Raw genomic sequence first — 12,154 nt, forward strand, 5'->3', positions numbered from 1 at the left:
GACGGGCTAGGAAGAAAGGCCTGGAGATCTACTTCCAAAAATCAGCCAATGAAAACCACATGGGCAACGTTTCATTCTGTTGTGCACCGGGTGAACATGAGTTGTGGTGGACTTGACAACAGCTAATTACAACAACAACAACCTTGTTTCTGTATCTGCTGTCTTTAGGTGCCAGAGTCGGTTCCAACTCATAGCAACCCTATGTACCACACAACGAAAAACCATGCAGTCCTTCACCACGCTCACAACCGTTGTTATGCTTGAGCCCGTTGTCGCGGCCACTATGTCAAGCCATCTCATTGAAGGTCTTCCTCTTTTCCGCTGACCCTGTACTCTACCAAGCATCATGTCCTTCTCCAGGGACTGATCCCTCCTGATAAGATGTCCAAAGTATGTAACACATAGTCTCGCCATCCTTGCTTCTAAGGAGCATGCTGATTGTACTTCTTCCAAGACAGATTTGTTCATTCATTTGGTAGTCACATGGTATATTTAATATTCTTCACCAACACCACAACTCAAAGGCATCAATTCTTCTTTGGTCTTCCTTACTCATTGTCCAGTTTTCACATGCATGAGACTGAAAATACCATGGCTTCAATCAAGTGCACCTTTTTCTTCAAGGTATCTTTGCTTTTTAACACTTTAAAGAGGTCTTTTACAGGAGATTTGCCCAATGCAATATGCCATTGGATTTCTTCACTGCAGCTTCCGTGGGTGTTGACTGTGGACCCAAGTAAAATGAAAAAATTGACAACTTAGATCTTTTCTCCATTTATCATGATGCTGCTTATTGGTCCAGTTGTGAGAATTTTTGTTTTGTTTACATTGAGCTGTAATCCATACTGAAGGCTGGTCTTTGATCTGCATCAGTGTTTTAAGTCCTCTTCACTTTCAGCAAGCAAGGTTGTGTCATCTGCATAATGCAGGTTGAGTCTTCCTCCAATCCTGACGCCCCGTTCTTCTTCATATAGTCCAGCTTCTCAGATTATCTGCTCAGCATACAGATTGAACAGGTATGATGAAAGGATACAACCCTGACGTACACCTTTCCTGACATTAAACCATGCAGTATCCCCTAGTTCTGTTCAAACAACTGCCTCTTGATCCATGTAAAGATTCCTCATGAGCACAATTAAGTGTACCAGAATTCCCATTCTTCTCAATGTTATCCATAATTTGCTATGATCCACACAGTTGAATGCCTTTGCACAGTCGATAAAACACAGGTAAACATCTTTCTGGTATTCTCTGCTTTCAGCCAGGATCCATCTGACATCAGCAACGATATTCCTGGTTCCACGTCCTCTTCTGAATCATGCCTATGTTTCTGGCAGTTCCCTGTGGATATACTGCTGCAGTCACTTTTGAATAATCTTCGACAAAATTTTACTTGCCTGTGATATTAAGGATAATTGCTCGATAATTTATGTATTAGGTTGGATCACCTTTCTTGGGAATAGGTATAAATATGGATCTCTTCCAGTTAGTTGGCCAGGAAGCTGTTTTCCAAATCTCCTGGCATAGATAAGTGAGCACTTCCAGCGCTGCATCTGTTTGTTGAAAGATCTCAACTGGTATTCCATCAATTCCTGAAGCCTCGTTTTTCGCCAATGCCTTCAGTGCAGCTCAGACTTCTTCCTTCAGAATCATTGGTTCCTTATTGTATGCTAACTCTTGAAATGGTTGAGCATTGACCAATTGTTTTTGGTATAAAGACTCTGTGTATTCATTCCATCTTCATTTGATGCTTCCTGCCTCGTTCAATATTTCCCCGCATGGAATCCTTCCCTATTGCAACTCGAGGCTCAAACTTATTCTTCAGTTCTTTCAGCTTGAGAAATGCCTAGCGTATTCTTTCCTTTTTGTTTTCTATCTCCAGCTCTTTGCACATCATTATAATACTTCATCTTCTCGAGCCGCGTTTGAAATCTTCTGTTCAGTTCTTTTACTTCATCATTTCTTTCTTTCTTTTTTTTCTTTTGCTTTAACTACTCAACATTCAAGAGCAAGTTTCAGAGTCTCTTCTGACATTTATTTTCGTCTTTCTTTCTTTTTAATGACCTTTGGCTTTCTTCATGGATAATGTCCTTGATGTCATTCCACAACTCATCTGTTCTTCAGTCATCCGTGTTCAACGCATCAAATCTATTGAGATGGTGTCTAAATTCTGGTGCTATATGCTCAAGGTCGTACTTTGGCTCTCCTTGACTTGTTCTAATTTTTTTCAGTTTCAACTTGAACTTGCATGCGAGCAATTGATGGTCTGTTCTGCAGTTGGTCCTGGCCTTGTTCTGACTGATGATATTGCGCTTTTTCATTGTCTCTTTCCACAGATGTAGTCGATTTGATTTCTGTGTATTCCATGTGGCAAGGTCCATGTGTACAGTCGCCGTTTATGTTGGTGAAAAAAAGTATTCGCAATGAGGAAGTCACTGCTCTTGGCAAAATTCTGTCATTCGATCTCCGGCATATTTTCTTTAACCAAGGCCATATATTCCAACTACCAATTCTTCTTTGTTTCCAACTTTCGCATTCCAATTACCAGTAATTATGAACGCATCCTGACTGTGTGTTTGATAAATTTCAAACTGCAAAAGCTGGTAAAAACCTTCAATTTCTTCATCTGTGGCCTTAGTGGTTGTGGTGTAAATTTAAGTAATAGTCATATTAACTGGTCTTCTTTGTAGGCATATGGATATTATCCTATCACTGACAGCGTTGTACTTCAGGATAGATCTTGAAATGTTCTTTTTGATGATGAATGCAACGCCATTTCCTTTTCAAACTGTCATTCCCTGCATAGTAGACCATATGATTATCTGATTCAAATTGACCAGTACCATTCCATTTCAGCTCACTAATGCTTAGGATATTGATGTTTACGTATTTCATTTTTCATGATTTCCAATTTTCCTAGATTCGTACTTCATACATTCCAGGTTCCGATTATTAATGGATGTTTGCAGCTGTTTCTTCTCATTTTGAGACATGCCACATCAGCAAATGAGGGTTCCAAAAGCTTGACTCTATCCACATCATTAAGGTTGACTCTACTTTGAGGAGGCAGCTCTTCCCCAGTCATCTTTTTAGTGCCTTCCATACTTGGGGGGGGCTCATCTTCCAGCACTGTTTCAGACAATGCTCTGCTTCTGTTCGTAAGATTTTCAGTGGCTAATTCTTCTCAAAGTAGACTGCCGGGTCCTTCTTCCTAGGCTGTCTTAGCCTGGAAGCTCAGATGAAACCTGTGCACCATGGGTGACCAGCGATGGATCTGAATACTGGTTGGACAGCTTCCAGCATCACAGCAATATGCAAGCCCCCAGCGTACGACAAACTGACACATGGGGACCTGTATTTGTAAAAAGGGGTTATTCTGAGGATTAGATAATACAGCCCAATTTCACAAGTACATTGTGAATAGTTAAGAGTTATTTAAAATACAAGCTAGTGTTATTTTCTAAAATAAAGAGATCATAAAAGTGTTTTTAATCCTCGTAACTTGCCACTTTGTTTTGTAACCCATGTAGTCTTTCAAATATTTTAAACTAATACTTCCAGAGGTCAGTGTTATTTGCCTAGGTTCATCATTCAGATCCTACTACATCCACATGTGAAATTCACCTCTACGTGTGAGGGACCCAAGGGATGGAAGAGACAGAAGGGACTACAGGCAAAGGAACTTGTGTTACCTCATGTCTATTCCTGCCCTTCCCCCGGCTAGTCCCTTTCCCCAGTCCTCTACCACCCCCACTGAAAGCGGGAAATTAGGAAAAACTGTCGCAGGTACTAAGATCACCCATGATTCAGGAGAACAGACCTCCAAATAGTTCATCAAGATCTTAATGGTGTTAAATTACTTCATTCAGCTACAAGTCTGAAATCTTTGTGTTGTGAGCATTATTCTTGGTGGTACCTCATCATCTGACAATATAGAGCTTCATAACAAATGCAACCATTCCAGTGTCATTAATATACAATGGTAAACGGCACACACAAATAACAACAGGAACTTCCATTTAGATTAGTGGAAAAGGTGAATTTTCACTAATTCAGAGCATTTGTTCTTGCTATTGGTTAAGGTAGCAAGAACTTCCTGTCCTGGCAATAGAGCTCCTTGGTCAGCCTATGTGGATGCATTGATAACCTCAGAAGACTGCCCTGTGCATTCTCCTCCATAGCCATATCTGAGAGGGTCATTGATGGAGACTTCCATTCCACCAGCTGTACTGCTTTAGCAGCCCACTTTCTCTTGCCGAAGCTTCAAGGGCTCAGAACTGCCTAAGACGTAAAAGAGCACAGGCCTTAGATTACCGGCCTTGAGGTTACTCTGTAAGTACTTTCTCTGAAACCTTAGTAAGCTTTTGGTCAATTTAATTGGGTCAACTGGTTGAATCAGCAACCAAATCAAGAAATCTTGTAAAGATATACCAATCTAATTTTCAGCTTTTAAGTTTCAGCCTCATAGCAATGCGCCTTGCTGTACTCTTATGTCCTTACCCCTCAGCTTAGTAAGATGTTGGGGAGAATCCTGTAAAACAGAATCTTACTTCCTTTCCATTTAAACTCCTGCCTTTCCTCCTACCAACTTTGGCACGGGTACAAAAATTGGGCTTTCCAACTCTGTAAGGCTCTTGGTAATGTGACTCTCTGCTATCTTGGATGGTAGCTACATGCAGAAAGAGTCTCTTACTTGGAAAAATTACATTTCTTTCCCTCTCTACTTTTATGCAGCAAGTCTGGAACAAAGTCAATCACTCTTTTTTGAGACATTATCAAAGACCTCAAAAAGTGGCCAAAATGTCCCTGCATCCTACAAGTTCCCACCTTAGTAGTTCTAAGGGCAAAGGTAACAAAACCAAAAATTCAAACCTGTTGCCTTCAAGTTGATTCCGACTCATAGCGACCCTATAGGACAGAGTAAAACTCCCCAAAGGGTTTCCAAGGAGTGGCTGGTGGATTCGAACTGCCGACCTTTTAGTTAACAGCTGTAGCTCTTAACCACTGCGCTACCAGGGCTCCATTCAATGGGCAAAGATAATTTAAACAGCTGCTTTGTAGTTCCTTAAAAGGAATTGCTAGGGGACAGCAAAATCCTCATTGCCTTGCACTCCACTTCTACAGTTAAGGCCTGTCCCTTACAATGTCCCATTTCCTGCCCCTAACGTCAGTGAAAGAGAGGAAGCCCCTCAATGAGATGAACTGACACAGCGGCTGCAAAGATTGTGAGGATGGGACAGAACTGGGCAGCATTTCATTCTTTTGTACATAGGGTCACTATGAGTTGGAACTGACTAGATGGCACCAAACACCAACATCTCTGCTAGTGAGGATTCTTTCAGCTGACAAGTGAAAAAACCCAACTTAAACTGATTTGGTGCTAATCCTAATAAAAATAAAAATTTTTAATAGAATTTAATGGTTAGAAGATAACAATCCCCACAGAAAAAGAGAGCTCCAGGAACTCAAACGGAATCAGGAACCTATTTCTCCCTCTTGCTTTCACACTAGTTAAGTTCTAAAATAGGAACGCATAGGTACAGGCTAAGAGTCTACCAATTCAGCACCCCCAACATAAAAAAGGTGCAGCACAAGTCCTGGGTCACTCGAGATACCTGCAGTTAAATGTCATCCTGAACAGTTAATTGTGGGAGTTGAGGTCAACCCCACCTAAACCAGCTGAACTAAGAATGGGGGATGATGGTTCCACCAAGGAAAGCTGAAGCACCATCACCAGAAGGGGGAATGTATGCTAGACATATAAAAACAAGAGATGTCTGCTATTCTTGGTAATATGACACATGCTAATACTTCTTAATCTCTATTCAAAGCATCATATGTTTTGTCAATAATCACACAATGTTTTATGTGCCTGTATTTGATCATAATCATACGTTTACTGAAAAAAGTTATTACCAGGTTCTTCGTAGTGCCAGGTGCTAGTTCAAAATATTATACATACGGTAACGCCTACACAGATAACATCATATACATACAATACACATTTGGTTGAAGGTATAATACATGAGAGTTATATAAGTTTATTTCACCATGGGTTGCCTTAGTGTTTTCAATCGCCTCATATGCATGCAAAAGTTGGACAATGAATAATGACTGAAGAAGAACTGACACCTTTAAATTATGGATTGAATATTGAATATACCATTAACTGCCAGAAGAATGAACAAATCTGTCTTGGAAGGAGTATACCCAGAATGCTCCTTAAAAGCGAGGATGGCGAGACTTCATCTCATGTTCTTTGGACATGTTATCAGGAAGGACCAGTCCCTGGGGAAGGACATCACGCGTGGTAAAGTAGAGGGTCCACGAAAAAGAGGAAGATATTCAACAAGATGGATTAACACAGTGGCTACAACAATGGGCTGAAGCATAACAAAAATTGTGAGGCTAGAGCAGGACTGGGCAGTGTTTCTGTTGTACACAGAGTTGCTATGAGTCAGAATCGACTCAGTGGCACCTAACAACAACAACTGATTTTGGGATGCCGAGTTCTTGACTCTACTCTTGAAGACAATTTCAGAAGCTTGTCTTCTACGACCTGATAACAGTGTCCTGCACACAGTACTCAAAATGCACTTAACTTATCCAAGAGCCAGAAACACAAAAAACAAACATACTTTAGTTATGGCCCCTGCGCTCATGGAGCTCACAGCTAACAGAGGAAACATAAGTAGCTGCAATACTAGAGAATGATGAGTGATACAAAAGAGTTGTGCTGACAGTACATAAAATATGAGAAATGCAGACAAGGAATGAAAAACCTGTGAAACTAACTTATTCAGAGTAATATTTAAATAGTCGAGAAATGTGGATAACTGAATTTTATCTATAACACAACCACAAAAGTGAACTAAAACTGGGGGTTGGGTCTCCTAGAGTCAATGAATTTCTTTTTTATTTGGGAAAAGCATAGTAAAAGAGGGATCTTGAGATATTTTTAATTAAACAGCATAGCTTTGCCAAAATTGACTAGCAATATACAAAATATATACAAATATACAAAATAGTTGGAGCCCTGGTGGCATAGCAGTTAAAAGCTTGGCTTGCTAACCAAAAGGTCAGCAGTTCATATCTACCAGTCATTCCTTGGAAACTCTGTAAGGTAATTCTGCTCTGTCCTATAGGGTCGCTATGCGTAGGAATCGACTTGATGGCAATGAATTTGTTTTTTTACACAAAATACTTATTTAAATTTAAGAAAACTTGATCATAGACTGGTTACAGAATACTTACTGCTTTAGTGTCATTATGTGACTAAGTTAATATTTCTGTGGAAAAAAAACTCAGAATTTCTTAAAAACTGAAACTTCCAGTATTTGCATATGGATCCTTAATTTGTTTCCATACCCAATAGCAAGAATATAATTCAAGTTAATATTAAAAGGCTTACATGTCAACATAATTAAAATATAGTCTCTTTTAATATAAACGTGGTTTTATTAGTACATAAAGATTCCCATGTTTCTAAGATACAGCTGTATATTTTTTTAAATAAATTTTATTCAAATGCAGAATAGACCTTTTCTTTGTGAAATTCTAAAAATCTTTAAAATGAAAATTATTTTGATTATCAAGCTGTAATGGAAAAACTCTAAGAAAAGATATTGTCACATTCAAGTACAGAGAAGTAACCTGAAATTCTTTTAACAAAAATATCATTACCTATATGCTTATATGCCACAAAATTCCTTAAAAATATCTTGTTATATTTTCGAGACAGTATATACCATACCACTCAGAAGGTAAAAAACGAAATTATCAAAGGAAATACTATTTTCCACAAATAAAGATGCAGTGATATATCTCAGTAAATATTTTAAAATATTCAAGCCAAACCTCACAGGATTATACCACAGACGACAGCTATTCAAAAAAACTCTATTGTGAATTCCTCATTAAGTAAATATTAATCCTCTATTTTTACTAAAAATTTGATTATACTAAAATTGCAATAAAAGAGACTTTCATGTTATAAACAAAGGTAACACAGGATATTTACACAGCATTTACCTTCAAAGAAGGAAAGATTTTACATAAATATACATTAATTGTGTTTACAAAGGAAGTAATAGATAAAAAAATATGCCTGGTCTATAATTGAAACAACCAACAAAATCCCTTTTCTACAGTGAAACTCATTAAATAATTCCTGCCAAAGCCAAAGTCTGTTGATGAGCAGTTCCTTGCACTGGCAAAGCTGAATGCAATATCCCTGACAATATACTTCACTGCAATGTCATTTACAAACTTACTTATCTTCCTAATACTACCCACGGAATATTTTCACGTTTTAAGTAAACTAAGATATCATTATACAATAATACACTGCATCTACAATTAACACTATCCATTTTATTTTCTCATTATATTGGTGATTCTTCAACAAACTCCTACAACCTACCCGAGTAGTGGAAATGGATCCCCCGCTTTTACACACAAAAGCAGAAAAATGACAGCCACAGCTGTGCTGAAGAAGTCATATATCTTACTGCATGCTTAAACTTTACTCTACAAACCTTTCAATTCTTTGGGCAAGGCACACGAAAAATAGCACTTAAAAGTCAAGCTATTAGTATTCTCATATACGGGAAAAGAACGTACAGGACAAAAAAGGAAAGAAAAATATTTTGACAAAGATGACTGAGAAAGGATATTGTTTAAGGTTGAAACCGTGTTTTGTTTTTTGAAATTTCATTAGTTCCTTTCTTTTCTGTTATAAGGGCATTGTGATAGATAATTCACTACTTCTACCTTAAGCTTTTAATGTTTTAAACTAGGACTGAAAATTGAAAACTCATTTTAGAGGTAACATTAAAAAAAAAATAGAGGCTTGCAATTTCTAATAAGCCACTGAGCACCTTAAATGGGTTTTACTGGTTAACTGATCAAATAAATAATTATACTTTGTTAATTGTCTTAAATGCCTAAACTTCTAAATATTTTTGGAATCTGCTTAAATTTTCACATGGGACTTTCATTATAAGTATATGGAAAAGATAAAGCCCAACCCTACAATTCAAGAACTACTACACTTCATATGATCAATTCATATTTCATAATCATTATAGTAAACAACTTAGTAACAAATAGCTCCTTTTGTCATGGGTACTCTTCCCCCAAAGTGTTCATTTAAAAATCTACTGCATCCTTTAAATATATAAAAAAAAGAATTTTAAACTTAACTTCATTCCAAAGATCAATGCAGTTACAAGGCCTTAAGGGGATCTGGGGATATACCATTTCAGTATTACTTTATTTCTAATAATTAATTAAACTTAACGGTAACATCTCCAAAATAATGTTTGCAATCTGAGACTTCATGCCAGACAGTCAGTGCACTGAAGAGTTAAAAATCTTTACACCAGAAGAAATACTTTATTTCCTTTCTGAATCCACCAACTATCTATAGAACCAACATCTACTAAGAACTGACCCAGCACAGCCGGCTACTGCTGCAGTCCAAACTGGTTACACACACACATCAGCTTGCAGCTCCTTAAAGTTCTCCCACCTCTTACCAGGTGAAAATGTACTAAGCAAGCACCAAATACTCATTAATATAACCTAATATCACATCATCTGAGTAAAAATGGTATTGGTGAGATGAAAACTGGAAAGCACTTAAAATGTGTTCCTTTAAATATACAGAAATATAGTACCTATTAACATATTAACATATTTTGAGACTTAATCTCTCTTCTTTAAAAAAAAAAAAAAAAAGCAAATACTGGCCTCCTATTTGTAGCTGGTTAAAACTAAACCTCCTAAGAAACCATTAATTCTATTAGTGTTTTTAAAAGAAACTGGTTATGTCAATATGGTGGCATTCCCCCAAACTTCTATTGACTTTTTGTGATGATTTATTTGAAGGGTACACAGAAGCAGAAAGAGGTGTTTTGTATTTAAACAGCAATAAAAAAACAGTAGTGCAAATATTCTCTTCTTTGACTCAATACACTAGCAAAAAGAAAATCAGCTGTAACTTTTCTGTGAAATTAAGAGTTTCATAAACCGAACACATTATCTAATCCATGTCTCAAGGCACCACTGCTGTAGCTGCAGCTTTCCTTCAGTTTTCCAATGGATCAAATAAAAATAATTGCTTAGCAGAAATCAGATTGCATGGGTCTTATAAAACCCCCCTTGCAAGCATATTTTATATTCCTGTGACTCCATACTAAATACAATAGTCAACTGATTGCTCCTGATTTAAGGCTGCCTTCCAAAACCCAACCTTACAGTACGTCAAAGTCTAGCTGCTGCTGAGGAAACTGTTTAAAAAGCTTTGCTGCAGCAAAAACTGCATTTACAAAGCACTAAAAATGAACCACTCTTAATTATCTGCAATTTATGATTGAGTTCCGTATGTCTTTCCACTTCTTCCCCTGACATCCTGTAGGCTTCTGAGAAAGAAGGTTAAGTCATACAGGGTTCTGAAGTAACTCTTTCTTATCTTGAAAGAAGGCAAAGCCTAGGGCTCCATTTAACACCTTCCCGTTGCCCTTCCCCATATGCCACTCGCGCTCTCGGAAGGCAGCCATAGAAACCAACCTGTATGATTTGGTGCCCTCTCATGTGAGCACCTTGTGTGCACAAAAGAAACAAAGGCCAAGAGATGAGCACAGTCAGGGCGGTATACAAGGAGGAAAGCCTGCCTAAAGGGGCTGGGGGTGGGAATCCAGCCTCGACACTCTCCATCCCATCACAGCCTGGGAACACAGGTAAAGACAGGAGCAAGGCTGCATCATTTTCCTTCTCCCTGGAAAACAGCACACCCAGCTGCTCAGGCTGGAGCTCAGGGCTTTTCGCGTTTCAGCAGCACCGGGGACTCTGGCTCCAGGGGCCAGGTGTGCATCCTCGGAGATACATCAGGGCAATGAGGAGTGCGGGCAAAGCAGCGGGGGAGGAGGCCTCCAAGCCCCTAACTGAGCCCTGAAGTGGGCCGGAGGCCTGCCGGGGAGGACGGGTCCTCCCTCTCCCAGTCCTGAGAGGGGTGCTGCGCGGTGTCAGGCTGGGCACCGAGCTCAGGCGGCAGGAGAGGCGGGGGTGGGCAGCTGGCTTCGGGCAACACCGCCTGGACGACCTGTGCTCCTGGGACGCGCCGCGTGATGCCCCGGGGGTGGAGGGGGGAACGGGGCGGGGAAAGAAGGTGTAGGCTTGGGAGGGAGGGGATGCGGCCAAGGGGGCAGGGGATGGGGGCGGGGGCAGGCATGGGGAGGGGCGGAGGCATGGGGGTGGGGGTAGGTATGGGGGGAGGGAAAGGTATGGGGGAAAGGGAGGCATGGGGTGGGGGGAGGTATGGGGGAGAGGTATGGGGGAGGGGAAGGTGTGGTGCCCAGGGGCAGGGTATGGGGCCGGGGGGTAAGGTATGGGGCCGGGGGGTAAGGTATGGGGCCGAGCGGTAAGGTATGGGGCCGAGGGGGCAGGGTATGGGGCCGAGGGGGTAAGGTATGGGGACGGGGGCTAAGGTATGGGGCCGAGGGGGCAGGGTATGGGGCCGGGGGGGGCACGGGGACAGGGGAGGTACGAGCACCGGGAAGGGAGGACCCGAGGAGTGGGGAGAGCACAGGGGCCAGGACCGAAGGGTCCGCGGCCGGCCGGGAAGAGGACGGGGGCCGGGGAGGAGACCGGGGCCCAGGCCGACCGCGAGCGCGCTGTCCCTTACCAGGTTGAGCACCGTCTCCACGATGTCCCTGTTGCTGACCTCGCCGACCTGTATGAGTCCAATCAGCACTGCGAATTTCATCCGAATGTTGCGGATCGGAACCGAAGGGTTGATCATGCCCGCGGGCAGCACCACGGGGCCGGGCCCGGACCCGACCCTCAGCTCGCCCATCCCGCCGGCCCCGGCCCCGACGGCGACGAGCCCCGCGGGCTGAGGCTCGGGGCCCGGGCCCGGCTTCTCGCTCGCCATGGGCGCCTGAGGGGCAAGGACGCCGCGGCGCCGCCCCCGCTACACCGCCTCAGCCCCGGTCCCGGTGCCGCTACCCCCGCCTCAGCCCGGTCCCGGTCCCGGTCCCGCTACCTCGCTTCAGCTCGGTCCCGGTCCCGGTGCCGCTACCTCGCCTCAGCCCGGTCCCGGTCCCGGTGCCGCTCCCTCGCCTCTGCCCGGTCCCGGTCCCGCTACCCCGCC

At 41.8% G+C, this 12,154-nt stretch overlaps 1 protein-coding gene across 5 annotated transcripts in view; it reads right to left on the bottom strand.

Moving 5' to 3' along the window:
- NBEA (neurobeachin) overlaps positions 1-11,935 on the bottom strand; it is a 914,947-nt gene extending 903,012 nt beyond the window's left edge. For all 5 annotated transcript variants that reach the window (XM_064269920.1, XM_064269919.1, XM_064269917.1 and 2 more), the window contains exon 1: positions 11,687-11,935. In XM_064269920.1, the coding sequence (XP_064125990.1) occupies positions 11,687-11,935 (249 nt within the window). The remainder of the gene's footprint in view (positions 1-11,686) is intronic.
- Between the last annotated feature and the right edge of the window lie 219 nt (positions 11,936-12,154).

Source organism: Loxodonta africana, chromosome 17, assembly GCF_030014295.1.
Source record: "Loxodonta africana isolate mLoxAfr1 chromosome 17, mLoxAfr1.hap2, whole genome shotgun sequence".
Classification (NCBI taxonomy): domain Eukaryota; kingdom Metazoa; phylum Chordata; class Mammalia; order Proboscidea; family Elephantidae; genus Loxodonta; species Loxodonta africana.